The sequence below is a fragment of the Trachypithecus francoisi genome, unplaced genomic scaffold (genome assembly GCF_009764315.1).
Source record: "Trachypithecus francoisi isolate TF-2019V2 unplaced genomic scaffold, Tfra_2.0 Lachesis_group20, whole genome shotgun sequence".
In the NCBI taxonomy this organism is placed as follows: domain Eukaryota; kingdom Metazoa; phylum Chordata; class Mammalia; order Primates; family Cercopithecidae; genus Trachypithecus; species Trachypithecus francoisi.
In genome coordinates, this window is record NW_022681466.1 from 24,455,300 (window position 1) to 24,481,944 (window position 26,645).

Consider the following 26,645-nt stretch of genomic DNA (forward strand, 5'->3'; position numbering starts at 1 on the left):
AAAATAAGGTTATGTATTGATGGTTGACCAATATGTGACCAGAGGCTTGCAGGAACCTAACCCTCCCTGTATTTCTTCTAGTAGCAGTGGTTCAGTGTTCACTAATTCAGGTTCTCAGTGACTTTATGAAACATAACTGCTGTGAATAACAAGACTCCACTGTGTGTTATTCTCTATTTGATGTACACTGTCAAAGGACAGGGTATATTGTAATCAAAATTGGAATTCCTAGAATTAGCCTTCCAAGCCTTCTTTTTTCCTTTCTTTCTTTTTTTTTTTTTTTTTTTGAGACAGAGTTTTGCTCTTATTGTCCAGGCTGGAACGCAATGGCGCGATCTTGGCTCATTGCAACCTCCATCTCCCAGGTTCAAGCGATTCTCCTGCCTCAGCCTCCCGAGTAGCTGGGATTACAGGCATGTGCCACCACGCCTGGCTAATTTTGTGTTTTTTTAGTAGAGATGGAGTTTCTCCATGTTGATCAGGCTGGTCTCGAACTCCCGACCTCAGGTGGTCTGCCCACCTCGGCCTCCCAGAGTGCTGGAATTACAGGTGTGAGCCACCTTGCCCAGCCGCCTTTTTTCATTTTTAAGTCATCTGAGAAGAGATGAACTGAAAAGTGACATAAGAGGGTAACTATATATCTTTGAATAGGTAACACTGTTCGTATAAACTTGATTTTATAGAAAGTTTTAAGCATTAACAAAAGTATAATAAACCCTCCTATACCCATCACCCAGCTTCAGTAATTACTGTTTTTTGGGGGCGGGGGGGCCTAACCTCGTTTTACCTATACTTTCACCTGCCATTATTTTGGTATTTCTAAAAGATAAGGTCTATTACACCTTAAAAAAAAAAGTCTTTCATATCATAAATTGTGATACTCAAATTTCCCTGGTGTGATTTTGTTCTTTTTAAAAATTGTTTTTTTTTTAATACTTAGATCCAGGTAAAATTGATAGTGAGATTGAGAAATATGGCTCATAATTCACTTTCAGTCTAAAATTTTCCACTCCCATCTTTTTTTTCCTTGCTGTGTTTTTGTTGAAGAAAGGAGGTTAGTTGTCTAAAAAGGTTCCCCAGATTACGAACTTTGCAGACTGCATCTCCATAATGTTGTTTTGTATATTTTGTATAAATTGAATGTTAGGTGTTTAGACTTTACAACTAGAGGCTTCATCATTTGGGTTTTTTACACCCCCCCCCCCCCCCCATCTCATAGGTGGTACTGAGCTAATCTGTTTTTACCATTCAAAGATTTAAAAAATATTAAAAAACTAGGTAATGAAGTGGCTTCACATTTTTTCCTGTCTCCCTTGTTTCCAACACACACCTATAGAGAACCATTGTTATAAAAATGATTAATAGTGAAGCCTTCCAGAGTTCTTTTAGTGCCTATTACAGTAGTGCCCTCCTTATCTGCCATTTCACTTTCTGCAGCTTCAATTACCTGTAGTCAACTGCGGCCCAAAAATAGGGGAGTATAGTACAATAAGATATTTTGAGAGACAGATAACCTTCACATAACTTTTATTACAGTATATTGTTATAATTGCTCTGTTTTACTATTACTGTCTTCCTGTTCCTAATTTATAAGTTAAACTATAGCATACATATGTGTTGATAGGAAAATACATAGTATATATAGGATTTGGTACTATCCACAGTTTTAGGCCTCCACTGGGAGTCTTGGAACACATTCCCTGGAATAAGAGGGGACTGTGCTGCTTAAACCTTCTTGCATGTTGGCACACTGTTTTTTGCTATTAGGATAAGATCTAGTGCTGCTAGAAAATGTCTGTATTTGTTCCCTGGCAGGTTATTTGCTTTCCAAAGTCGAAGAAAAAGTTGGCTCCCCAGAACGTCCACTCTCAGATCTGGGGCTTATAAGCTATCGCAGTTACTGGAAAGAAGTACTTCTCCGCTACCTGCATAATTTCCAAGGCAAAGAGATTTCTATCAAAGGTTGGTTTTTGACTCCTTGGAATGGTTGATTGTTGCCCGAGAAGTTAACTCTACTGGGTGTTGTGTTTCCCCTGAATATGAGAAAGGAAGGCCAACTGAAAATGGACCACTGCAGAGACCCTCACTGAAGTTGCCTGGGAATCCAAAACATTTGGCCCCTGGGAATGGTTATTAATTGGCTTCTCAAATCCAGAGTTGCTAACACTAATTCTTATAAAAGTCAAGAAGGAAAACTTCAGGTCTTTTGGTTCATCTTTCTGAGAAAGACATCCCTGTGTATTTATGCAGGGGTGGAACAATTTAGTTTGATCTATATTTGGCCCTGATTTCTAAGGGGCCAAGAATAGCTTCTTGCTGTAATATCCTTCTGTAGTTATTTGGACTGGTCAAATGAATACTTTGTAAACTCCTAAACAGATTGGGTTGAGTACAGAAGATTCTGTCCATTTGGATTTCCTTTAAGGGAAAGTAGACCTTGGCTGGGGGCAAAGGGGTGGGAACCTGCACTTTGGTCAGGTTGTCAGTAGCTCTTCTGTTTCAGAAATCAGTCAGGAGACGGCTGTGAATCCTGTGGACATTGTCAGCACTCTACAAGCCCTTCAGATGCTCAAGTACTGGAAGGGAAAACACCTAGTTTTAAAGAGACAGGTAAGGTTTTCATCAGCAGCTTGCTCATTGCTGGATGTCCTTCAAGGCTTAGCAGAGCAAAGTAGGGGCCTTAAGACTCAAGAAAACCTTCCCTTAAAGGAGTTTGGCTACATGCCCCTTTTATTGGGTCTCGTTTCTGTAGCTGGCAGTGATGCCTGCATTGCCTTATCCGTATCAGAAGGTTTTGGTAAGCTCCGGTCTCAAATTTGGATGACACAAGTTAAGCAGCTCCAGTTAAGCAGCTTTATGTTGTACAGCACTTCTGTCATTTGATGATTTTCTTACATGGGAGGAAATTGCCCATCTGTAGAGGAATCTTCACAAATGCTGTCTCAACTCATACTCACTTCTAATTTTTTAAATTGTTTCATACAATAAAGGTAGGTGAGCGATGATTTTCATTTCTCACTGAGGGTAAAGTAGGAAGAATGGATTAGATAGAAAAGTCATTTATAAGTCAAAAGATAGTATTTTTTTATACCCTAATATGTTGTTAAACCTTTGGCAATTCCTCTTGGCGGTTAGTTATTTTGGAATCTATGTAAAGGCATTTGAGTTGAAAGTATATAATCCTTTTTCCCATTGTTCTCCCCCAGGACCTGATTGATGAGTGGATAGCCAAAGAGGCCAAAAGGTCCAACTCCAATAAAACCATGGATCCCAGCTGCTTAAAATGGACCCCTCCCAAGGGCACTTAAATTGACCTGTCATTCCGAGCCAGCGAACCCCAGCAGTAGGAATCCGTACCCTAGGGATCTGTCTGTCATTTCTGTTGCTCTTGTGATTGGCAAGTACAGTATCCTTTGGGAAGGCCATCCCCCTCAGGACTGTCCTGGCTCCGACCTTTGTGTACACTGCAGACGCTGGTTCTGAGGAACTGTTGTTTCGGCCTCAGTGAGGTTGCCTGGATGGGATCTGTATTAGACTTGAGTGCAGGTCTCTCAGCACTGACCCAAGGAGTTCTGTTATGGTACTGTACCTGTCCAGTCACTGGTTCTCTCCTCATGTCCTCTTGCCCCATGAGGTTGTGTTGTGTCTTCTAAGCGTGGTACTAGTGCTTGCCGCCTGGTCACCAGACCTCCAAATATGGCTGCCACCACCAGGACCTTTCCAGTTACTCCTTATATGTGTGTTCTGTGGAGGGGCAGGGAAGAGGTGGCACTTGTGAGTGTGTGTGGATTGGCAGGGGATCCATTCATTTTGGGTTTCATCTTGCTTTAAATTTCTTTCCTTCGTTTTGATTAAGAGACCTCTTTTTGATCTGTATTGGGCTAACCAGAGCCAAATACTTTTGAAGAGTTTCCCAGGGACTAGTCTTGGTAATAGCATATAATTGATCTGAATGAGATGGAGAGAAGAATGAAGAGGTGGTAGTTCTGGGTTTGATTTGAATTCACCTGTGGGCATTGGGCAGTGTCTTGGTGAAAGGGAGCAGATACTACTTTTTGCCTCACCGTAAAGTACCCACTAGTAAATATTTCCTTCTCTCTTTACTCCCAGTCCCTTTTTACGTTTGCAGGTGCCAAAGTAATGTCCACTTCTCCCTTTCATGCTGCATGTTAACTGATTAATTATACTGCAGAAATCTTCTCACCTCCACTAGTCTGATACAGTACATCTTTACTTCTTTTTTTTTTTTTGAGACGGAGTCTCGCTCTGTGGCCCAGGCTGGAGTGCTGTGGCCAGATCTCAGCTCACTGCAAGCTCTGCCTCCCGGGTTCACGCCATTGTCCTGCCTCAGCCTCCCGGGTAGCTGGGACTACAGGCGCCCGCCATCTTGCCCGGCTAGTTTTTTGTAGTTTTTAGTAGAGACGGGGTTTCACCGTGTTAGCCAGGATGGTCTCGATCTCCTGACCTCGTGATCTGCCCGTCTCGGCCTCCCAAAGTGCTGGGATTACAGGCTTGAGCCACCGCGCCCGGCCACATCTTTACTTCTGTATACCTTGCACTGATTCTGTCTGAATGCCCTGGGAGAAGTTGAAAATGATTGAAAGTGACTTTCGTATCTCAGCCCATGACTCAGCAAGGCAGAATGGCCACCCCTGCCAAGGTTTGCTTCTCTTTTCAACAGTGCCTCACCCTCCCTCTAGGATTAAAGTGCTTCTGCCCTTCCACGAACTCCTCCTCCATTTCCTTTTTGGGATTTGTCACCGTCCTTCTATTCTCTGGTCTTCTATTTTTGGTGTTGTTCAAGTGAAGGAAGAGATGTTCCCTCTAATTTCTCTGTAGCCCATTATAACCTGCTATCTTGGGGCAACTTTTGATGTATGACATGTCACCCTTCCAACTTGGTCTCCTCCAACATGCTGTCTTCATGTGGAGCCCTCACCACAATCCCTGACTCCGGTCATTTGTGCCTTTCTCTTGTCATCTCTGTACACTACTTATATTCACTGTGGGTTGGGGGAGCTAATTTTAAGCATGTTCAGTGGCAGCTCCCCTCCAGTTTCAGTGTCACTGTTAAAATTTATCCAAAAGCAACTTCACTAGGGGTTTTCTTAAGGGGTAAAGGCCTTTTACAGAAGCTAAACCCTTCCCCACATGTGGTAGAATGTGCTCTTCTATATCTACTCCTCAATAAAGCATGTTCTCTGCTCAAGTCTGTTTCATCTGGGGGCTCTCATTTATATATGAAAATGATGCACACAATCTGCTACTCATAGTAAATGCACTTAGGATTTGCTTTGCCTAGCAGTACACTGTTGAGGGATGTGGTTTGTGGCTATGGAATGTTTTTCCCTGTGATGCAGGCTGTCTATAAAGATCAAGGGAGTGCTCACTTTGAACTTATCTAGCTGGTGGCACAAATTTGATCTGCCTCACTTTGGTTCCAGCTAATCAGTATACATAGCAATGATTAGTCAGTATAACCCATTCTTTCACTAAGCGCCATTTTTCACTGATTTTAGGGGCAAAGGAACCAATAGGAGGTTAGGATATATGGGGGTACAGTTGATGCCTGTGGGAGATGGGAACAGATATCCCTTCTCATTTCCAAGTTCATTCACCAGTATTGAGCAGTGTCACATCTAATTATTGACTCCCAGGTTGAAATGATTATTTTTGAAAATAGCTGCATTTTCCTGTAAGATATACCCAGCACAGGAAAAGGGTGGCTGAGCACTTACCTCTGTATGGTGGAAAGGAGGAGGCTGGGAATTGTATGTGCTGGAATGGTGTTGCTCACTGTGACCAGTAGTGGTGAGAACCCATACAGTTGAAGTTTTTTGCACAGTTCTGATCCCAAGCCTCCACTCGCTTTGGCATCCCACTTTACTCACTGAAAAATAAAAGAATTTATCATCTCATTTCAACCCCCACAGGTGTGGGAACAGACTTCCCTTGGCAATTTTGAGTAAGACTATCCCATTTCACTCCCCCCCGCTTTTTTTTTTGAGTCAGTCTGGCTGTGTCACCCAGATTGGAGTGCAATGGCCGATCTCGGCTCACTGTAACCTCTGCCTCCCGGGTTCAAGTGATTCTCCTGTCTCAGCCTTCCGAGTAGCTGGGATTACAGGTGCCTGCCACCATGCCCAGATAATTTTTGTATTTTTAGTAGAAACAGGGTTTCGTCATGTTGGCTAGGCTGGTCTTGAACTCCTGACTTCAGGTAATGTGCCCACCTTGGCCTCCCAGAGTGCTGGGATTACAGCCGTGAGCCACTGCACCCAGCTTTTAGCTCCCTCTCATCTGCATAACAGAAGCTTAGCTGCTTAAGCTCCTTTATTAGAAGAGCAAAAGTCTGAAGTTATTCCTGAAACCTGCTCAATGGAAGTACCTACTCTTATTTCTGGAGGAAGAGAGCCGTGGCATGGGCTGGTTGCTTCCCATATGGTTGCCACCGTACCTTCATACTGCCTCATTTGACCGTCATACTAGCGCTGTGCAGTAGATGTGTACACTGGTTTGCCAAAGGAGACCTGGAATCCAAGGTGGAAGTAAGCAGCGAATCCAGAAACTTCAATTCTGGTCTGTCTACCTTGATAGCCCGCACCCTCCCCTCTACGGTTTGCTTCCACAACTTTTTTTGATTCCTTAATGATGATGAATCCTCTCCCTTCTAGTTGGATTTCTTTGTTATAGGCACCCATGTTTCTAATGGCTTCCATTACAAGGATGATAATGAAACTGGTGAAAACTTTCAGGCAAAGGGATTGATTTTCTTTTTACATTTTTTCTTCTTACTGTTTTTTTAATTATTAACCAACTCAACTCATTACAGTAAAAAGGACTGATTTTTAAGCCAGCCATGATAGCTCTGTAATAGTCTGTAATCTCAGCACTTTGGGAGGCCATGGTGGGCAGATTGCTTGAGTCTAGGAATTTGAGACTAGCCTGGGCAGCATGATGAAATCCCAGCTCTACAAAAAATAGAAAAATTAGACGTGGGCATGTGCCTGTAGTCCCAGCTACTCCAGAGGCTGAGGCATGAGAATCGCCTGAACCCGGGAGGTAGAGGTTGCAGTGAGTCGAAATGACGCCACTACACTCCAGCCTGGGTGACAGAATGAGACCCTGTCTCAAAAAAACAAAAAACAGAATTGATTGATGTTAGTTGGCTTTACAAGCAGCAACTTTGGGGGCCTACAGAGCTAAACCAGGAAGCAAAAGATGTACCTCATGCTGGCATTGTTTCTGATTTAGGATAGTAAGCATTGTCCCTTTACTTCCGTGGTTTTCTTCATTCCTCACCGCAGCACGGTAAGGTGGATATTATAGCCCTCTGCCAGATGAAAAATTGAGGCTTATAGCGGTCTTGCTGCTGTGTGAGAACAACAGAATGAGAGAGCCTTGCTTCCCTGAGTCCAAATCCCATACTTTTGGCATTGTTACCGTGAGGTCTGGTCATCTGATGCTTCCATGCTATTTTCCCATTTCTTATCTGTGGATAATGAGTCATATTAAGTAATTATTTTTTTTTTTTTTGTAAGACAGTGTCTCACTCTGTCACCCAGGCTGACGTGCAGTGGCGTGATCTCGTCTCATTGCAACCTCTGCCTCCCGGGTTCAAGCGATTCTCCTGCCTCAGCCTCCCAAGTAGCAGGGATTACAGGCACCCACCACCTCGCCTGGCTAATTTTTGTGTTTTTACTAGAGACAAGGTTTTGCCATGTTGGCCGGGCTGGTCTCGAACTCCTGACCTCAGGTGATCCCAAAGTGCTGGAGCCTCTTTGGCTCCTTTGGGATTACAGGCAGGAGCCACTGTTCCCAGCCAAGTAAGTTTTAACAGTTTTAAATGACGAGGTGATGCTTTTGACTTGTCCTCTACTTTGATTTGTCCTGATTTGTCCCTATAGTTCTGAGTGGGTCAAAACAAAGTCTCAGGAGCTGCACCAGGATCAAGCAGCACAACTCGGCCGTGATCCTTTTACCACTTTTTTCTTCTGTCCTGTGAGACTCTGATTAAAGCACTGGATTTTTAAAAATCACCCTTGTAAATACACATTTGTCTATAGTTGAGGAAATTGTGCCTTTGAAGTGCATTCTTGGACATGGAGTTAAGAAACCCTGGTTTGAGAAAAAGCCCCAGTGAGACAGCAGGAATCCTCTTACCACACAACCCCTCAGCTAGTTCTTAGTGTGCTCAGGCTCAAATAACCAATCCCATCAAGTGAAATGAATGGCAGCAGGGAGAAGGCCTGGCTCACTGAGGATCTCGGCATTAGTTTCCTCTACCTCATGTGTCTCACAGGTGCACATATGTACAGCATATCAAGGTGTTGAATGTCATGAGAATAAAATACAAAAACTGCTTTGCTGAGTGATGGTATGTGATGTGTGCTAGGACTTCTAGAAGCCACCCTTTGCTGTTCATTGGGATCATGGAATCGGACCTCAACTGGTTTTGCCTCAGCACTTTCTTCCACAAAATTATGTGTGACTGCCTCCTCCAGACTGTTTCCTGCTCATAGGGGCAATTTAATGGCCTTCTTCCTGTGTGGTATCTGCAACAAAATCCCAATGAATGTCACTAAGAAGGAAACAAAGGATTGCCCAGCGATGAGAAATGTCCCTGGTGCCAAAACATCAGTTTGCCCCTAACCTCTTGTGCAATACCTTTAAGTCCAGGTCATATTGTTACCATTTGGGGGTTTGGGGATTTGTTTACTTGTGCCCAAGAGTGGAGAAAATAACCTGTGCGATTGCACAACTCTGGCTCCATGGTTCCTCACAAATGTTCCATGTGAGATATAAACATCTTTATCCTCGACAAGGCATGTTCGTTCCAAGAAACCCGTCTTTGTTCTTAATTGGGCATTTGTTTCTGGAAACAGCTTACCGTACATTCAATTCCAAAGTTATCAGAAACCTACACTCTTATCTCACAAATTTAGAGGTATGATAGATCATCTCCAAGATGGCCACCAACAATTGCTCTCATCCTTTGTGCACGTGCTTCTTCCAATAAGATCTATTTTTTTCCTCAGTGTGGGCTGAACTTGTGACTTGTTTTGACTAATAGGATGTTATGGAAGTGATATTTTGGTAGCTTCCACTTTTGTTCTTGAAAATGTGCTGACATGTTTTCAAATGAGAAGCTTGGGCTAAATTACTGAATGGTGAGAGACGATGCATAGGAGAACCAAGGTGCTCTAGTCTCACACAACTAAAAGCCCAGACTTGTGTCTCTTGAAGGTTTCAACCCCGCCAGACTCCCAGCTGAATGCACCCTCATGAGTGGCCCTTGCTGGTACCACATGACACTAAAGATATCTAGCTGAGCCCTGTTAACCCAGAGAATTGTGAGAATACTGTTTTAACCACACGTTTTGGAATGGTTTGATACATCGCAATTGAGAAGTGAAACAAGGGGACTTTGGAAACTGAAGGGCTGGAATTCACTTTGCCCTGTAGGTTGATTGGAAGCCAGATGTGCCTAGAGAAGGGCGGCTGCCACCTTGTGCAATTCCAAGGTACACTGTTTATGTTCTGTGTAAATGGCAGCCTCAGACAGTTTACCTCGTTTGGTTATTTATCGTGTCAACTGTCAGTCAAATTGCTTCTGAGGTAATTGGCTGGCCTTGGAATTCTTAGCCACCTCCTTAAGTGGATCAGGAAAACTGAAGAATATCCTTCTGTATGTATGTATGTATGTATGTGTGTATTGACTAACTGATTTATGAGACAGGATCTCTTTGTCACCCAGGCTGGAGTGCAATGGTACAATCACAGCTCACTGCAGCCTCGCCTTCCCAGGCTCCAGCGATTCTCCCACCGCAACCTCCAGAGTAGTTGAGACCACAGGCATGCACTACCATGCCTGGCTAACTTTTTGTATTTTCAGTAGAGACGAGGTTTCGCCGTGTTGCCCAGGCTGGTTTCAAGCGGAGCTCAAGCAATCAGCCCACCTTGGCCTCCCAAAGTGTTGGGATTACAGGCATGAGCCGCTGCGCCCAGCCTTCTGCTGTCAAGATACTGCTCATCACTTGCGTGCTCCAGAATTCATGTGGCTTCTCATTGCTCAGTGGATTAAGTTCATGTTTATCCTGGCTTTCAAGTTTTTCCGTAAGCTGGCTCAACCTACACGTAGCTTTCATCGTTCCCTTACACATAACCTCAACGTGCAACAGGATTAGTCTGTTATTCCCTTTCTTGTATTTACTGAGAAAGCCTCCACTTCAACGTTCCATGAAGTGTGTTCCACTAAATACCAAAGTATAGGCAAAAAGTTCTGTGGTCAAATAAATTTGGAAAACAACTGTTTCCAAAGTTAGTATCAGGCCATTCATGGTGGCTCACACCTGTAAGCCCAGCACTTTGGGAAGCTGAGGTGGAAGGATCACTTGAGCCCAGGAGTTTGAGACCAGCCTGGGCAACACAGGGAGACCTAATCTCTACAAAAAAATTAGCAGGGCATGGTGGTGTGCACCCATAGTGCCAGCTACTCGGGAGGCTGAGGTAGGAGGATCACCTGAGCCCAGGAAGTCAAGGCTGTGGTAAGCTGAGATCCCACCAGTGTGCTCCAGCCTGGGTGACAGAACAAGACCGTGTCTCAAAAAATAAAAAAAAGATAATACCAGTATGTTTCTTGACTTCAAGATTTCCCAAAACCTTCAGTAGGCTAATGGGCGTTGGGGTTTTCCAAGAAGACACAGGATATAACATTTCCTAAGATGATTTGGTCTGGAAGGAGCCTCTTGGACTGGTGTCCTGGGGTAGGGCTTTTGGAAATGTTTCCCACCCAAATAGGCCCCTAATTCTGCCTGAGACTTGTCTGAACTATCATGACATAGACCAAGTGTGGGGGTTGATGCATGTGAAGTCAAGCCACCATAGCCCAAATCCTGGCTGTCATTTCATTTGTAACTTCAAGCAAGTGGCTTATCCACATTGGCAGAATGGGGATAAAATTGCGGAAAATTCTCTTGCAGTACCTGCCATATATTCATTCATGTAGTCAGTAAACAAGTTCTGTTGTGCCCACCAGCTAAGGTGGGAATTAGTTGAGTCTGGGGAACCAGTGGTAACCGCTGTCTGAAAAAGGGCCTTTATCCTGGGAGCTGAAAGATGAGTTAGCAGGATGGGGGCAATATCCAGATCCCAGAGCAGGCCAGCATTTGGTGTGTGTGTCTGAGAGAGCCTGGTGATGGACTGGAGGAGAGGGACTAGAGCGCACAGGGCCCTGGAGGTTTCTGCAAGAATGTCAAGTGTATGCTAGGACACCGTTGGACTGTGACCAATAAGGGATGGACGCGATCCTATTTCTCATTTTAAAAGGTCACGCTCCAGTGGACAAAGGTTGGGGGTAGCTGGCTGGCTTGAGGGTGGAAAGCAAGGAGGTCTGCCAGGAGGCTGTTGCCCTCCAAGACAAGGGAGGAAGGTGACTGCTACCAACAGTGACAAGATAGCAAGAAGTAGGTGGACTCCAGATAGATTGTGGAAGGTTCAACAGCTAGGGGATAATGAGTTAGGTGTGAGGAATTGAGGGGAACTCTCAGGTTTGTAGCTGGGTGGGTGGAGGTGCCGTTCGTAGAGATGGGGAAGATGGTGAGTAGTTTTGGGGCAGTGGATCAGCAGTTCAGTGTATGGACAGGCTGAGTTTGAGAACTGTGGGACGTGTTCAGGAAGTAGCAGCTCTGCTGTTTATTTCAGTTACTTGTATTAAGTTTGGCTCCTAGAGACAGACTCCTCGAGGACAGGAAATGTGAGTCCATCACAATGCTCTCCAGGGACCTCTCGTGCCAAGCACTTTTGTTGGCGCTGAGGACACAAAGATAATAAGATGTGGTCTGTGTTCTTCAGAAACCCTGTTTTGCAGGGGAGGTAAATCATTCATTACAACATCAACATTGTAACATAGAGGAAGTGCTGAATGAAAGAACTTGTCAGGCATTTCGGGAATGCCAAGGAGGGAATGGACGAGTGTTTCCTGGGCTGGAAAACCTTTACAGAGAAATGGATCTTGGCAAAGAATTCATTCACCAGGATGGAAAGAATGGCATGTGCAGAAGCCAGAAGCAGGAGTGAACGTGGTGAGCTTGAGAAAGAGAGGACTGGGGAGCAGAAGGCGGGATTTGCATCCGTTAGTACATCTTGGCTCTCCTATAACACTGTGAGGTCTTCAAGGGCAAATTCCAATCTCACACTTCATTCATATCCCCAGTCCCATCTGAGTTCCTAGTGATAGGCTGGCACATAGGTGAAAGTGGTGAGTTCACTTTTTTCTTAAATGTCCCTGACTTCAAACACAAGAATGAGGTTTTCAGCCCTCTTTACTGGTGCTTTTGAGTTGGGTTATTGCAGCGAACCACCTCTTGGCACCTCACCGGTGGCTGGGTGGGGTGGAGTAGGCACTGGGGATGCCTGGTGGGTTAGGAGGTTAGGAGTGGGTGAGATGGGAAGTACATTAACTGGAAAATTGTGCAGCAGTGTCAGAGTTCCAAGGAGGAGGCTTGCACTGGCCCCCACTCCCATATTCATTGCTGGACATGATAGTAAGGCATGAAGATGGAGAAAACGGGACCCTGAGGTTTATTCAGGGCTCACAGTGAACATTCAGTCTTGGGAGAGAGATTACCTCACTACAGGTTAAGTGCAAGGACTCTTCCTGCCTGTGCTGGTACCATTTGGCCTCCTTGCAGCCGTCTTTGTTGTCACTAAAGCCTTTTCTGGCACCCACAGGAGGGTCCTGCCTTCTGTACCAGCACGCCTGCTTCCCCTCCTTTTTTTTTTTTTTAGTCTCGCTCTGTTGTCCAGGCTGGAGTGCAGTGGCGTGATCTTGGCTCACAACAACCTCCGCTTCCTAGGTTCAAACGATTATTCTGCCTCAGCCTCCCAAGTAGCTGGAACTACAGGTGCATGCCACCATGCCCGGCTAATTTTTATATATTTAGTAGAGATGGGGTTTCACTATGTTGGCCAGGCAGGTCTCAAACTCCTGACCTCATGATCTGCCTGCCTCAGCCTCCCAAAGTGCTAGGATTACAGGCGTAAGCCACCGTGCCTGGCCCCCCTCCTTTTAAACATAGTCCAGCTCCCAGCTCCCCCCTGCCCGCCTGCAAAGAATCAAACACCCAGAAAAACTCCTAACCTGTTTTCTTTTTTTTTTGGAGAGAGGGACACAAGCTAAATGCTTTGTAGCCTAGTGGATTAATGAGCCTCCTTTACTGCTGGACCCACACACAATTCCCAGTGCATTCCTTGGTTCAGCCCTGCCATATTTAGGACCTAGGTTTGCCTCCAGGATTTCATGCTGGCTCATGCGCTGCTTTCTAAGGGGTCCTCTGTGTCCCACCTCCCTATAAACTGCTAGTGCAGGGACAGTTGCCTCCTCAGACTGGGGCTCCCTGAGGTTGGGAACTGTTTTGCTCCTCTAAGGTGCTCAAGAATGAGACTGTGTCTTAACCATAAGACAGTTAGTTGAAGAGTCACCTTATACAAGACAATTGATATTCATCAATTGTCACCTGGAACCCTGTTCTCTGAGTCAGGAGACACATGCATTTGAGCCTTTGAGATCATGTCTGTGAGTAGGGAGAGGGTGTTTTCTTTCAGGCTTGGGTTTCAGAGGACCCTAAAGGGAAGAAAGACCCCTTGTTTTCAGATCCCTTCTGTTCCAAAATGCCTGCAATACCTTCCCATCCTGTCATGGTCTCTTTCCTGTTTCTGTCATCCTTACCTGTGTCCCGAGCCTGTTTTCCCACCTGGGGGCAGGACCAGGGCTGTTCGGTGTTTCTCTGCAATTCTGTGAAAGGGCTCTTGGCCTCTTGACGTATCAGTGAGGCCACTGAAAAGTCTACAGAGCCCAGGCCATTCCTGCCCTTTGCTTTGCACCAGACAAGGAGCCGTTCACTGGCCACTCATTTATTGAGCGCCTACTATGTGCTAAGCACAGGATACAGAGTGTACGAGTCTCCTCACTGCTGTGCAGTGAGATGCCAGCTCTGAGTGTGAGAGAGGGCAGAGTCAATGCAGCTTGCAACAGCAAAGACTGCATTTATGCAAGATTGCTGCCTGACACCGAGAGTCCAGGAACAAACCCAGTGGGTTCAGTGTGGGCCTTGTGTGAAGTACCAGTGATGAGAACAGGAGACACAGAGAAGAGAGTTGGCCTGCCGGCTTGTCAGCTGTGACATCCAGGTAGGAAGAAGCGGCACCACGTCCTCTGGGAAGTCTGCGGTGGGGGCTTTTACTCTGAATCTTGGGCCTCATCCTCTCTGCCTAGGGAGAGTTTGGTATATGAACCATAGTTAGTGGGGGGGTCTTGTCTGGCTCCTCCACCCTTGGAAGTCTTCTCTAGTCACATTGAAGGCCTTCATCTTCCTAACCCCTCCCTCCTGTCTGGAGATATCTAGGGCAATGGAACTGCAGGCTCATCTGTCATACCTTCCATTATTCAATGCTAATGCCTCCAGAGCATGGATGGAGCCCACCCTCAGTTATCCTCTTTAAAGGTGGGGAAGGCTATCCAAGAGTCCTGGGAACATGGCAGCTGACATGGAGACACAGTTTAGTCCTGGCTCTGTTATCAGCTCACTGTGTGACTTTGGGCCAGTAGCTTCCCATCTCTGAAAAATGATGACTGACTCCTAATATTCCTGCCCACACCATGCACGGAGGAACGTTCATCTCTATTTGTTATCGAGGTGACTTCCACAGCTCTTGAATGGAATGAGTCGAGCAGGTGTTCTATCAGGGGTGCTAGGGAGGGGAGGGGTCCAGAAGTCTGCAGCTCCAGTGGAAGAGGTTAGGCACTAGGGAAGGCAGACTGGAGCTCAATATCTGTGACCTGCTGGGGCGCCCACTGCCTGTCCTCTTGTGTCCGCTCACTTGAGCCGTGACCTTTCCCCAACCTGATTGATTTACCTACTTTCATGTCTGGTCCCCTGGAACCATTTGGGGCTGTGGCCTCTGCTAGAAGGTGTGAGCTGATAACTGCTTATGGTGTTATTCCTCCCAGAGTGATCTGCACTTACTTACAGTTGTGGAAGGCAGAAAATCTCTGAAGACTAAAGGCATGACCCTCTAATGATCAATGATTAGTATAACGATCAGTGATTAGAGCTTTGCAAATAGTGAGGGAATAGGGGATGTTCCAAGGTCTGGAAAACTAGGCATCAGCCCTCATGGTTTCAGCTGGCTCTGAGGGGCAGGGGTGGGGGCAGGGCAGAGTGTGCCTGGGTGTGTCATGGGTGGGGAGGGTGCAGCTTCTGGGCCACAGCGATTTCAGTCTTGGATCATCAAAAAGACCACCTCCTTGCACTCGACTGCCTCCCCTGGGGGCCTCCCCATGATGGCTCGTGGGGAGCCTGTCTGTCTAGCTGCCCAACCCCTACCTTGGAGACTGGCAGCAAAGTGTATGGCCATTTTCCCATGATGCCCTTGCAACCACCAGCGGCCCTCGCCTACCTTCTGTGGACAGACTTCTCTTGCCCAGGAGGCCCTGGAACGTGTGTTCTCTGATACGCTGGCAGTGGGAGAGAGAAGTGGTAGAGAAGAGAGAGGCAGCAGAGGTGGACTGTCTTGGGAACCAGGTAATGGCAGGGCCAGGGCCAGGGCTGGGGCCTTGCAGATGGAATCATTTCTCCGTCATCCCGAGAGGTGAGGAAACACCATGGACTGATTGATTTATTCACTGGTTCATTCACTGATTCCTTCCTCCTGCTCCTCCATTCTCCCTCTGCTCTCCCTTCACAGACACCTAGTGGTGCTTCTAACAGGCAGAAACTGCTGGAAACTGGAGATACAGAGGCGACAGCAGACCTGATGCCTGCCTGTTGGGGGGCCTCCAGTCTGAGGACACCAGCCAGCCATGTGACCCAGCAAGACAGTGTAATGCAGTGTGCCAGGAACAGGGTCGCACCAGGCAATGGCAACAAGCTCTGTCTGTGTAGGGCAGGCGATCAGAGAAGGAGAGCTGGTTAGGATGGGGCTGGGAGTCAGGTCAGTGAGGCAGGCCTGAAGGATGCGGTGAGTCGCATTAGGGGACTGGACTTGGTCCTGAGAGCACTGAGGGAGTGGAGGATACAGGTTGGTTTCTTTTCTTTTTTTTGTTTTTTGAGACAGAGTCTCTCTCTTGCTGCCCAGGCTGGAATGCAGTGGCACGATCTCGGCTAACTGCAACCTCTGCCTCCTGGATTCAAGCAATTCTCCTGTCTCAGCTTCCCGAGTAGCTGGGATTACAGGCACCCGCCACCACGCCCAGCTAATTTTTATATTTTTCGTAGAGACAGCGTTTCACCACGTTGGCCAGGCTGGTCTCGAACTCCTGACCTCAGGTGATCCACCTGCCTCAGCTTCCCAAAATGCTGGGATTACAGGTGTGAGCCACCACACCCACCCGGCCGGTTGGTTTATTTTCTTTTGATTTTGTTTTTCCCTTTTCGCTGAAAGATTTAAGCAGAGTAGTGGCTTCTCAGATTTGTACTTTTTTTTTTTTTTGAAACAGTCTTCCTCCGTCACCCGGGCTGGACTCGACTCACTGCAACCCCTGCCTCCTGGGTTCAAGTGATTCTCCAGCCTCAGCTTCCGAAGTAGCTGGGACCACAGGCACCTGCCACTACACCGGGCTAATGTTTGCATTTTTAGTTGTATTTTGTATTTTTAGTCGCCTTGTTGGCCAGGCTGATCTCGAACTCCTGACCTCAAGTGATCTGGCTGCTTTGGCCTCCCAAAGTGCTGTAATTACAGGCGTGAGCCACTGCCTGGCCCAGATATGCACTTTTAAGATCATCTGGGTGCCAGGGTTTGAAGCTTTAAGCACTTCTTATCTCTAGTGGTTGACTTTTTTTCCTCTAATTCCAGGCTTTAGACCTAAAGTAATTTTGAAACGCTGGTAGAACTAGATCCATCGTTGTCTGTTCCTATCCCTGCAGCCACTCTTTAGGACCACCCCTCTAAGGAAACAACCAGAAAGCCTAGCATGACAAACCATACTGGCCCCACCTCTGCACAGCAATGCCAGCCTGGCCTGCCTCTGGCCAGAGCATCTCCCCTCACCCACCTGGTTTGTTTGTGCTGAGGGCAACTCAACCCTCCCCAGGGGCATATTGAGGGCAGGTTTGGGTAATACTTACCTTTTTTTCTCCTTGGCTGGATCAGAGGTCTTCCTAGGGGAAGGAGAAAGAAGGAATGAGGACTGCAGACTACACTGCTTCCCTCAGGGCTTGGTGAGGTGGGAAAGGCTCCAGTTCTTTGGGGGTCGGTGCATTGGTGGGTCTTCAGTGGAATTCTAGTCATCCTGGGTTATCCTCTGTGGCAGTAGGAGTGTGCTGGTAGGGGACAGTGTGGAGTGGCTGGAAGTGTACAGACTTTGGGGTCACTGGCACCTGATGCCAGCCGGGCGAGCATCCGGGGAAAAGTGCTTAACCTGTCTGAGCCTTAGTTTCCCCGCTTGTGATAAGGGGGATATTGCTGTGGAGATTAAATCTTTTTCTTTTCTTTTTTTTTTTTTTGAGACTCTCACTCTGTTGCCCAGGATGGAGTGCAATGGTGTGATCTCGGCTCACTGCAAGCTCCGCCTCCCAGGTTCACGCCATTCTTCTGCTTCAACCTCCCGAGTAGCCGGGACTACAGGCGCCCGTCACCACGCCCAGCCAATTTTTTTGTATTTTTAGTAGAGATGGGGTTTCACCATGTTAGCCAGGATGGTCTCGATGTCCTGCCTTCGTGTCCTGCCACCTTGGCCTCATAGCAGGTGCTCAAGAAGTATTTTCTCTGACGTTCCCATTCCCCATTCCTCATGGGTTGTTGGATTTGGAAAAGAAGTTTGAAATGGGCCAGGCACGTTGGCTCACACCTGTAATCCCAGCACTTTGGGAAGCTGAGGTGGGCGGATCATGAGATCAGGAGTTCGAGACCAGCTGGGCCAACATAGTGAAACCCCATATCTACTAAAAATACAAAAAATTAGCCAAGCATGGTGACGGGTGCCTGTAATCTCAGCTACCTGGAAGGCTGAGGCAGGAGAATCGCTTGAACCCGGGAGACGGAGGTTGTAGTGAGCCGAGATCGCGCCATTGCCCTCCAGCCTGGGTGATGGTGTGAGACTCCGTCTCAAAAAAAAAGTTTGAAATGTCTCAGTTCAAAACTCATTTTGTAGAAGAGGAAACTAAGGCCAAAAGTGCTTGGTCACAAGTTGGTTTTCTCTATTTTTATATGTGTATTTTTTTTTATTACAAAAGCAGTCCTTGAATACATCCATTATTTTGAAAAGGTTCATACAAGTAAAATTTAAAGTCTCTCTTCCCTTTCTCCCCCTCATCTCTACTTCCTGTCCTTGAAGTAGCCACTTTTTACAATTTGATATGTATCCTTCTAGAACTTTCCCTATGCATTTGCATATCTGTGTGTATGTCATTTTTTAAAAACAAGTAGGTTCCTCTTGAATATTGATCTGTAACATGCTTTTTCCCACTTAACCATGTATCTTGGAGATCTTTCCCTGGGTCTGCCTCATTCTTTTTAATGGCCACAAGGGTTAAGGATATGCCTAATATATTTTGACCATTCCCTGATTGATGGTGTTTATGTTATTTCCGAATTCTTGCTATTACAAGCATATTGGCAGTGAACACCCTCAGGGCTCATGTAGCAACAGCATATCTACCTGAGAAGCGAGACCTTGGGTCAGAAAGGTAAGCACATTCCCAACTTGCCTGGATATTGCCAACGTGTCCTCCAGATAGACAGTGTAAAAGTGCCAGTTTTTTCACACCCAGCCAACGTGGAGTGTGAAAAATATAATATTGACAATAAAATATAAATGACACTTAAAAAATATAATATTGACAATAAGAAAAGAGAAAACTGCTCTGTGTGCAGAGTATTTTCTCCTGGTCCCCTGAGGACAGGACTCCTGAGTTGAAAGTGCCCTCAGGGAGCACAGGTGTAAGTTAGTAATTTTGTTTGAGCCAAACAAAATTGACTAGAAAGCTTGGCTTGTGGCTTTGCCCACATCCAGACTGGTCTCTAGCTTCACTGCCACTCCCCAGTCATCCAGAGCATGGAAGGCCCCACCCAGGGTGCAGAGCCTGTGCCCCCACCCTTCAGGTGACCATGCTCCCCATTGTTGGGAGCAGCCTGGTTTACACCTGTTGCCTGGTGTAGTTACTAACACTCCCCAAAGTGTCCTGGTTGGATGATAATTTCTTTTTTTGAGATGGAGTCTCACTTTGTCACCCAGGCTAGAGTGCAGTGGCATGATCTTGACTCACTATATAACCTCTGCCTTCCTGGTTCAAACGATTCTACTGCCTCAGCCTCCCGTGTAGCTGTGATTACAGGTGTGTGCCACCATGCCCGGCTAATTTTTGTATATTTTTAATAGAGACGGGGTTTCACCCTGTTGGCCAGGCTGGTCTCGAACTCCTGACCTTAAGTGATTTGTCCACCTCAGCCTCCCAAAGTGCTGGGATTACAGTCATGAGCCAGTGCCCCCAGGCCTGGATGATAATTTCTGTGGACAGTCTGTGTCACCCCATCTCATGAGTGACCCCTACTGGACTGGAGTACCTGACCCTAGCTCCTGGGCTTTAACTTAGGGCCTCTGCTTGATGTTGCAGAACCCACCCAGAACCCCTGCTTGCTGGGCTCCATTGTCATTGTCACTCACCTCCCACTTGCTTCCCCATCAGCCCAAAGAACTGGCTTGCCTTGCCCGTCTTCACCTCCTGTAGCTGGAGCAGAATGCTGGGGCCAGCGCCTTCCTGAAGAAGCAGAGTTAGTGTTAGAGTTGGGAGGTTGTCCAGCAGACGGGGAGGCCAGCCTGGGCAATGACAATCTCAGGAGTGACAGTTGGTGGTCAGCAGACACTCGCTGTGCACTGGCACTGGGCACTTCTGCATATTTTACACAGTACTGCACATCCTCGTAATAATAGCTAACGTTTCACCTACTATGTTCTGAGCACGTTAATCTAGTAACTAATTTAAACCTCACCAAAACACCATGAAAACAGTACCCCAAGTACTGTTACTGTCATCATTTTACACATGAAAACGCCGAGACACAGGTTAAAGAATTGTCCGGCTGGGCGCAGTGGCTCACACCTGTAATCCCAGCACTCTGGGAGGCTGAGACGGGTGGGTCGCTTGAGGTCAGGAGTTCGAGACCAGCCTGGCCAACAGGGTGAAACCCTGTCTCTAATAAAAATACAAAAATTAGCCGGGCGTGGTGGTAGACACCTGTAATCCCAGCTACTCAGGAGGCTGAGGCAGGAGAATTGCTTGAACCTGGGAGGCAGAGGCTGCAGTGAGCCAAGATCCTGCCCCTGCACTCCAGCCTAAGTGACAGAGCGAGGCTCCATCTCAAAAAGAAAGAATTGTCCAAGGTCACCCAGCTGGGAAGTGAGAGGTGGAACCAGAAGTTGAACTCAGGCTCAAAGGCTGGTCTGAAACAGTGCAGTCGTAATCTTGTTTAATCTTCACAACCACCATAACTAGTAGGAACTATGATTGCCCCCAGCCCCTGCATTTTACAGATGGAGAAACTGAGATGTAAGAAGGTTAAGTGCCTTGTCCAAGGTCACACAGAAAGAGGCCGAGCCAAGATTCAAAGTCTCACTTCACAGTACTGGTTCTGCTCTATCTTGGAAAGTATCTCCAGCATAGATGAGGAGAGGGCAGCCAGTGAACTTATGGTGGGTCCCCAGGAGGCAAGGCAGGACTGCTTCCCTCCTTATCCCCACTCTAATGCCCACTCACCTTTCTTCCCCAGGCACTTCCCCCATTGCCTCAGATTTCCCTTGCCTTAGAGCCTGGGCCTCCCGGAAGGAAATGGCATGTGGTCTGGGGGTGGAGGCTGTTACCCTGGGCAAAGACATTTTAATCCTTGAGCTGATGGGGCAGGCGTCCTGAACCAAGAATTGTGGATTGACATTCTCATTCTTCCATTAGCTTCTGTGACCTTGGCCAAAGGCTTCTCCCTCTCTGACCTTAACCTGAACTTCTGAACTGGGGCTTGCACAGTTCTGCTGAAAGGGAGAGTTGCTTCCTAGTTGAGAGAGTGACAGTGGGTTACATTCATTAGACTGTCTTCATATGTCTGTATCCCCAGTTCCTGGCACTGAGCCTGGCACACATAGGATCCTAGCACACGTGGGACACAGAATGCTGAATGAGGAGTCCTTGCTCTGAGAGTCTGGGAATAGGGAAGAGGCTGGAGTCCCCTTTTCCAGGAAAGCTAAAGATAGACAAACAGAGCCCTAGAGTAATGCAAGCTGCCTGCCAGGACGCTGGGAGCTGGGCTTGCATCAGAGGCTCTTTCTTCCATCCCCAGTTTCCCTAGGGGTAGCGCTGGAGCTCCTGGAACCAGCAGGGACCCGGCTAGGGACAATATAAACCCTCTTGCCTCTCACAACTTGTGTTGTCGTACCTTTCAGGATCAGGAACGGATTGTTGTCTAAGCCTTGGACTAATTCACTCACTTCCCATCTACTTCCCTCACATCCCAGCATGACATCAGTGGCTGGGGCAGCTATCTTGAGCTGGAGTTGCCCAGCCTGGCCAATAACTGGAAAAGTCTCTTTGGAGATTTGGACCCATTTCTGAAAACCAATTTGCCTTGGTAAGAGGCAGCCTTTAGGTGCAAGCTGGAGAGAATGGTCATTTATGAATTCCATGGGACTGACCTTTCTCCCCCACTGGGTTTCTGTGCCTGGCGAGGGGCATTCGGAGACATTGGTTCCCATTCACTCTGAAAGGACTCCTACCCCCACCCAGAGCCCTCCATATCCATTTAACCCAAATCCCCAACTCCAGGGATGATTACAGGTTGGGGGAGCCCCGAGAGCAAGGGAGGTAAGTGATGCGATCATGCCCCATTCTTGTCACCTCTTTTTTTTTTTTTTTTTTGAGGCAGGGTCTTGCTCTGTTGCCCAGGTTGGAGTGGAGAGGCACAAGCACGACTCACTGCAGCCTCAACTTCCTGGGCTCCAGTGATCCTCCCACCTCAGTCTTTTGAGTAGCTGGGGCCACAGACGTGCATCACCATGCCTAGCAAATTTTGTTTATGTTTTGTAGAGATGGGATCTTTCTGTGTTGCCCAGGCTGATCTTGAACTCCTGGCCTCCAGCAGTCCTCCTGCCTCAGCCTCCCAAAGTGCTGGGATTACAGGCATGAGATTCCACAGCCAGCCGTCACTTAAATTATGCTTAGCATCCCACAGTGTAAGTTCTTCCTAACTTCTAACCCAGTCTCTCCTCCCATATTCCAAGCCCTGTATTTTGGGAAGCAGAGGGATGTGATATTAAAGGAGAGTGAAAGGAGAATAAAGATTAGATCCAGCTGCAGGATGAGGTGCTTTTGGGAGGCAGTCCAGCAGTGCTTGTTGAAGTTTTTAATGTTTCCCATAGGGCTGCGTAGATGAGGCCGCATCACCCAGCAAAGCTTCTGTCTCTAGACCAGGTACCCTGATGTTTGGCACTGACTCTATAAAGCATGGCAAAGCTGGAGAAAAGCTTTGGGGGGGTCACTTCCCTCCTCCGTTTTGCAGGTGAGGAAACTGATGTCCGGAAAGCAGCAGGCGTCAGTGGAGACACTCCTAGCCCTGCTGCCTTCTCACTGCACACACTTCCACATTCAGAAAAACCAGAAAGGAAACCCACCATGCAGGACTGTCCGTGCGGTGGTTCTTCCTGTGGCCCCATTTCTAAGCGTTTCCAAGGACCTCACCATAGTCCAGGACCACAAGCCAAGGCTACCCCAGTGTCCTTACCATCCTGGGAATGGGAGGAGCCAGGCCCAGCTTTGTCCTGTCTGCCCCCCTGGAAGCCTTCCCTGAGTGCTGGCCTCTTATTTACCTGTCTTTGTCTCTGGCTTGTTGGTCCCTGTCTCTTGTCTGATTAGGAAACCCCTGAGGTCAGAATCTTTGCCTCCCCAATCAGATTGTCAGGCAGGAGTGGGGGGCAGATGCGGGGTCATTTCTACATGTGAGACCAAATAGTGGTCCTGTTTAAGTTGATCCCCTTGAAAGAAAATTCTGGAAAAGCTCCTCAGATGCACAGATACACAGAATCAGACCTTGGGCAAAGGGTGTAGTTGTGCTTTTGAAGCTGTGCAACCTTGGACAGAATACTTGACTTCTCTGTGCCTCAGTTTCCTAATCTGTGAAGTGGGGGTAGTCATGTATCGATACCTTCCCCATGAGGTTGATGGGAGGATTGAATTAATATAAAGCATTTCAGACAGTGCCAGTTTCTTACACATACACACACACACACTTCGGAGGTCTGCCAGGCCAGGGCACATAGCCTTGAATCTACCCATGGTAGAGAGACAACCTGCCTTGCAGGCTACCTGCTTTCCCAGCAGCCATGCAGGAGATCTTCTGCCTCTCTACTGCCGATTAGCCCCTGCCCTGGTCAGAGCCTCTCCCCAAAGGTACCTCCAAGGTCACAGTTATCCATGTCTCTGCTTTGGTGCTGAGTTCCACTTCACCATCACCTGCCACAGTGCACACGAACAGCTCCATCAGGAGAAGCAGGGCGAGGTAGGGCAGCATGGTGAGCCTGCACTGTCCCGGAACCCTCTGGGAGTCCCTCTCAGCCTGAATACGCCTCCTGCAGGCTTTGGTTCGCTCTTTGGCTCCTTGAGTGTAGATAGGGGAAACTTCCCCTGTTTTCTGGTCCTTCCAGCTGTTCCTGCTTCTTTCTTTCAGCTTAACTAACCCCCTAGGCCAGTTTCTGTGACTCCCCTCCCTCCCTGGCTGGACAGGCCAATGATATTAAGGAGCTGCTCAGGAGGAGGGATCAGACCTCTTCACTGCCACCCTCTAACATTTGATTCTAGGGCTTAACACTCTGATGCAACACCTGCCTCACCTATGGCTGTTTCCCTGGTGGCAGGTGCACAGTGGGGCAGTGTGTGGGACCTGGAGCTTGCAGCTTCCAGGCTGGAAACCCTGAGGGGACTTTCTCATCTTAGAAATAAGGGAGGGGGCCATATGCCTTCTCTCTTCCTAGTGCTCTGCTCCCCTGTACAGAGAAGCCTCTCCCTGGAAATGAGCAGTGTCCCCTTTCTGTCTCTTCCTGTCTTTGAGCCCCCTCCTCTCCAGCATTCTCCTCCATCAATAGTCCCTGTGTGTGCATAAGAACACATGTCTTGCTCTAAGAGAAATAACACAGTGCTTAAAGAAATGAGGCTCCTCACAAGTGGGAATTGGGATTTGCCAGAAAAATGGCCACAGGTTTCAAGCGTCATTGGCTCTAAATGATCTTTCCCCTGTTGTCAAAGTGATCTCTCTAAATCCCTAAACTGACTTGTCTCTCCTGCTCACAACCTTCCAGTGTCTCCCCACTGCCCTCGAGTGAATTCAAGCTCCCTAGCATGGAGTTCATGGTCCTTCATTTAGTTCTTCCCTCTCGCCTATCCACCCAGATCCATTCATCCATCTATCCACTCATCGGTCTAGAACAAGGGCTCTCTGGCCACAGAGACCTGGATTCCAAATAGCGGTGTGACCTTAGGCACATTACTTAACTCTTCTCGAGAATCCTTGTCTGTAAAACAGGATTAATGGCACTTGTTTCCAAAGTTTGAGGATGAAATGAGAGAATGCCCTGGAGCACTTAGCACAATGTGTGATGGTCAATATTTACCACCTGCTGACCTTTTTTTTTTTTTTTCACACTACAATAGTTAATTTTATTTGTTCAAGAGCTCATACTGCAAGCATTAAACCAAGCATAGGCTTTGATTCTGTGAGCCCAAATTCACATATTGAAGAAGATCAAAGCAAACTGCGATCCATGTACACGGATGAAAACTAAAGGCTCAGAGTTAATAACATTGTAGTTTTTAAATTTCTACAGCCTAGAGCCCAGTAGTCACAGGTCTTTTAGGTCCTTCTGGATGTCCCACAGGGTATCTGCACTTTTCTTGAGCTGAGCAACTTCATCATCCTTTAGCTTCTGGTTGATAACGCTGGTTAATCCTCAGGCATTGAGGATACACGGAAGGCTCAGGAAGACTTCATTCTCAATGCCATACATCCCCTTTACCATTGTTGACACGGGATGAATCCTGGATAGATTTTTCAACATGGATTCAATAAGATCAGCCACACTTAATCCAATAGCCCAGTTGATATATCCTTTTAGCTTGATGACTTCATAGGCACTTTCAACCATCTTAGGCACTTCCTTCCAATTTTCACTATCATTGTCAGTTCCCATTTCTGGATTCAATTCCTGGAGAGAAACACCTGCCACATTCACGCCACTCCACACAGCCACTCTTGAGTCGCCATGTCCCCCCAAAATCCATCCATGGCAGCTGCTGGGATGAATGCCAAGTTTTTCAGCCACAAGGTAGCGAAATCTAGCAGAATCCAGATTACATCCACTTCCAATCATGTGGTGTTTGGGTAATCCACTTAGTTTCCAGGTAACATATGTAAGAATGTCCACTGGGTTGGAAACCACAATTATGATGCAATCAGGACTGTACTTGATGATCTGAGGAATAATGAATTTGAAGACATTAACATTTCTCTGCACCAGATTGAGCCGACTCTCCCCTTCTTGGTGACGGACTCCTGCAGTTACCACTGCAGTCTTAGAATTGGCAGTCACAGAATAATCTTTATCTGCCACAATTTTAGCGTCTGAAGAAATAAGCTCCCATGCTGCAGATCCATCATTTCTCCTTTACGCTTGTCTTCCAAAACATCCACAAGAGCAAGTTCATCAGCCAGAGACTTTCCCAGAATGCTGACAGCACATGCCATACCAGCTTGTCCAGCACCCACTACAGTGATCTTATTGTTTGGGACTGTTGCCTCTTCCGTAACTGGTGCAATGCGTTTTTCCTTAAGAGTTGCCATTTTGCACAGGAGAGACAAGGCTCTGGAGACCTCTGTAACACCCATGCAGAGAAGACAATGTCAGCTGCCTTTTTTTTTTTTTTTTGAGATGGAGTCTGGCTCTGTTGCCCAGGCTGGAGTGCAGTGGTGTGATCTCAGCTCACTGCAGCCTCTGCCTCATGGGTTCAAGCAGTCCTCCTGCCTCAGCCCCTGAGTAGCTGGGATTACAGACCCCCGCCACCACGCCTGGCTAATTTTTGTATTTTAGTAGAGACAGGGTTTCATCATGTTGGTCAGACTGGTCTTGAACTCCTGACCTCAAGTGATCTGCCTGCCTCGGCCTCCCAAAGTGCTGGGATTATGGGCATGAGCACCCGGCTTGACCATTATTACTGTTACTGTTATCGGCATTGGGTGAGGCAGTGGGCTGTAGAAGATGAGTAAGACACTGATCCTATAGCATCTCACAGTTCAGGCACGGAGACCTCTGGTTGGCAGATAAGCTATGTTTGGTTTGACATGTGCCAGCATAGCGATGGGAGCAAGGGAAAGGCACATCCTCCTTCCCAGTGCACCTCTACCCCTGTCCCAGGACAGGCTGTTGCCTCTGCTGGACCTCCCTTTCCCCCTGGTGAACTCCCATTCATTCTTAAACATCCAGCTTAATATTCACCTCTTACATAGAATTCTTCTCTCTCTATTCCTGTCTCTAGCAAGAAATAATTGGCTCCTTTTGCCAACATCTCCCACTTGGATCTCTATGGCTTCCCACAGGCCTCTGTGCGAGGTTGTGC

The 26,645-nt window shown here is 47.2% G+C and overlaps 2 protein-coding genes and 1 pseudogene across 4 annotated transcripts in view; 1 reads left to right on the forward strand and 2 right to left on the reverse strand.

The window, feature by feature from the left end:
* The window catches only part of KAT7 (lysine acetyltransferase 7), a 39,325-nt gene extending 35,099 nt beyond the window's left edge, over window positions 1-4,226 (forward strand). For both annotated transcript variants that reach the window (XM_033183412.1, XM_033183413.1), the window contains 3 exons: window positions 1,816-1,962; window positions 2,504-2,610; window positions 3,207-4,226. In XM_033183412.1, coding sequence (XP_033039303.1) covers window positions 1,816-1,962; window positions 2,504-2,610; window positions 3,207-3,308 — 356 coding nt within the window. In that variant the 3' untranslated portion in view covers window positions 3,309-4,226. The remainder of the gene's footprint in view (window positions 1-1,815; window positions 1,963-2,503; window positions 2,611-3,206) is intronic.
* Window positions 4,227-14,239: 10,013 nt separating this feature from the next.
* Window positions 14,240-23,550, reverse strand: TAC4 (tachykinin precursor 4). Its single transcript, XM_033183426.1, has 3 exons — window positions 23,446-23,550; window positions 19,664-19,757; window positions 14,240-14,271 (listed from the first exon to the last, which is right to left on the reverse strand). Exons 1-3 carry the CDS (start codon window positions 23,548-23,550, stop codon window positions 14,240-14,242), a joined length of 231 nt encoding a protein of 76 aa, XP_033039317.1.
* Window positions 23,551-24,658: 1,108 nt separating this feature from the next.
* LOC117067200 lies at window positions 24,659-25,872 on the reverse strand (annotated as a pseudogene). Its single transcript, XR_004430651.1, has one exon. The product of XR_004430651.1 is annotated as an L-lactate dehydrogenase B chain-like (transcript).
* Between the last annotated feature and the right edge of the window lie 773 nt (window positions 25,873-26,645).

Coding starts and splice junctions, on each gene's coding strand:
- TAC4 (XM_033183426.1), bottom strand. CDS start 23,550: ATGCTGCCCTACCTCGCCCTGCTTCTCCTGATGGAGCTGTTCGTGTGC. Junction 19,758..23,445: donor AAGCAGAGACATGGATAACT/GTGACCTTGGAG, acceptor CTGCTTCTTCAG/GAAGGCGCTGGCCCCAGCAT. Junction 14,272..19,663: donor GATGGGGAAGCAAGTGGGAG/GTGAGTGACAAT, acceptor AACTCTCCCTAG/GCAGAGAGGATGAGGCCCAA.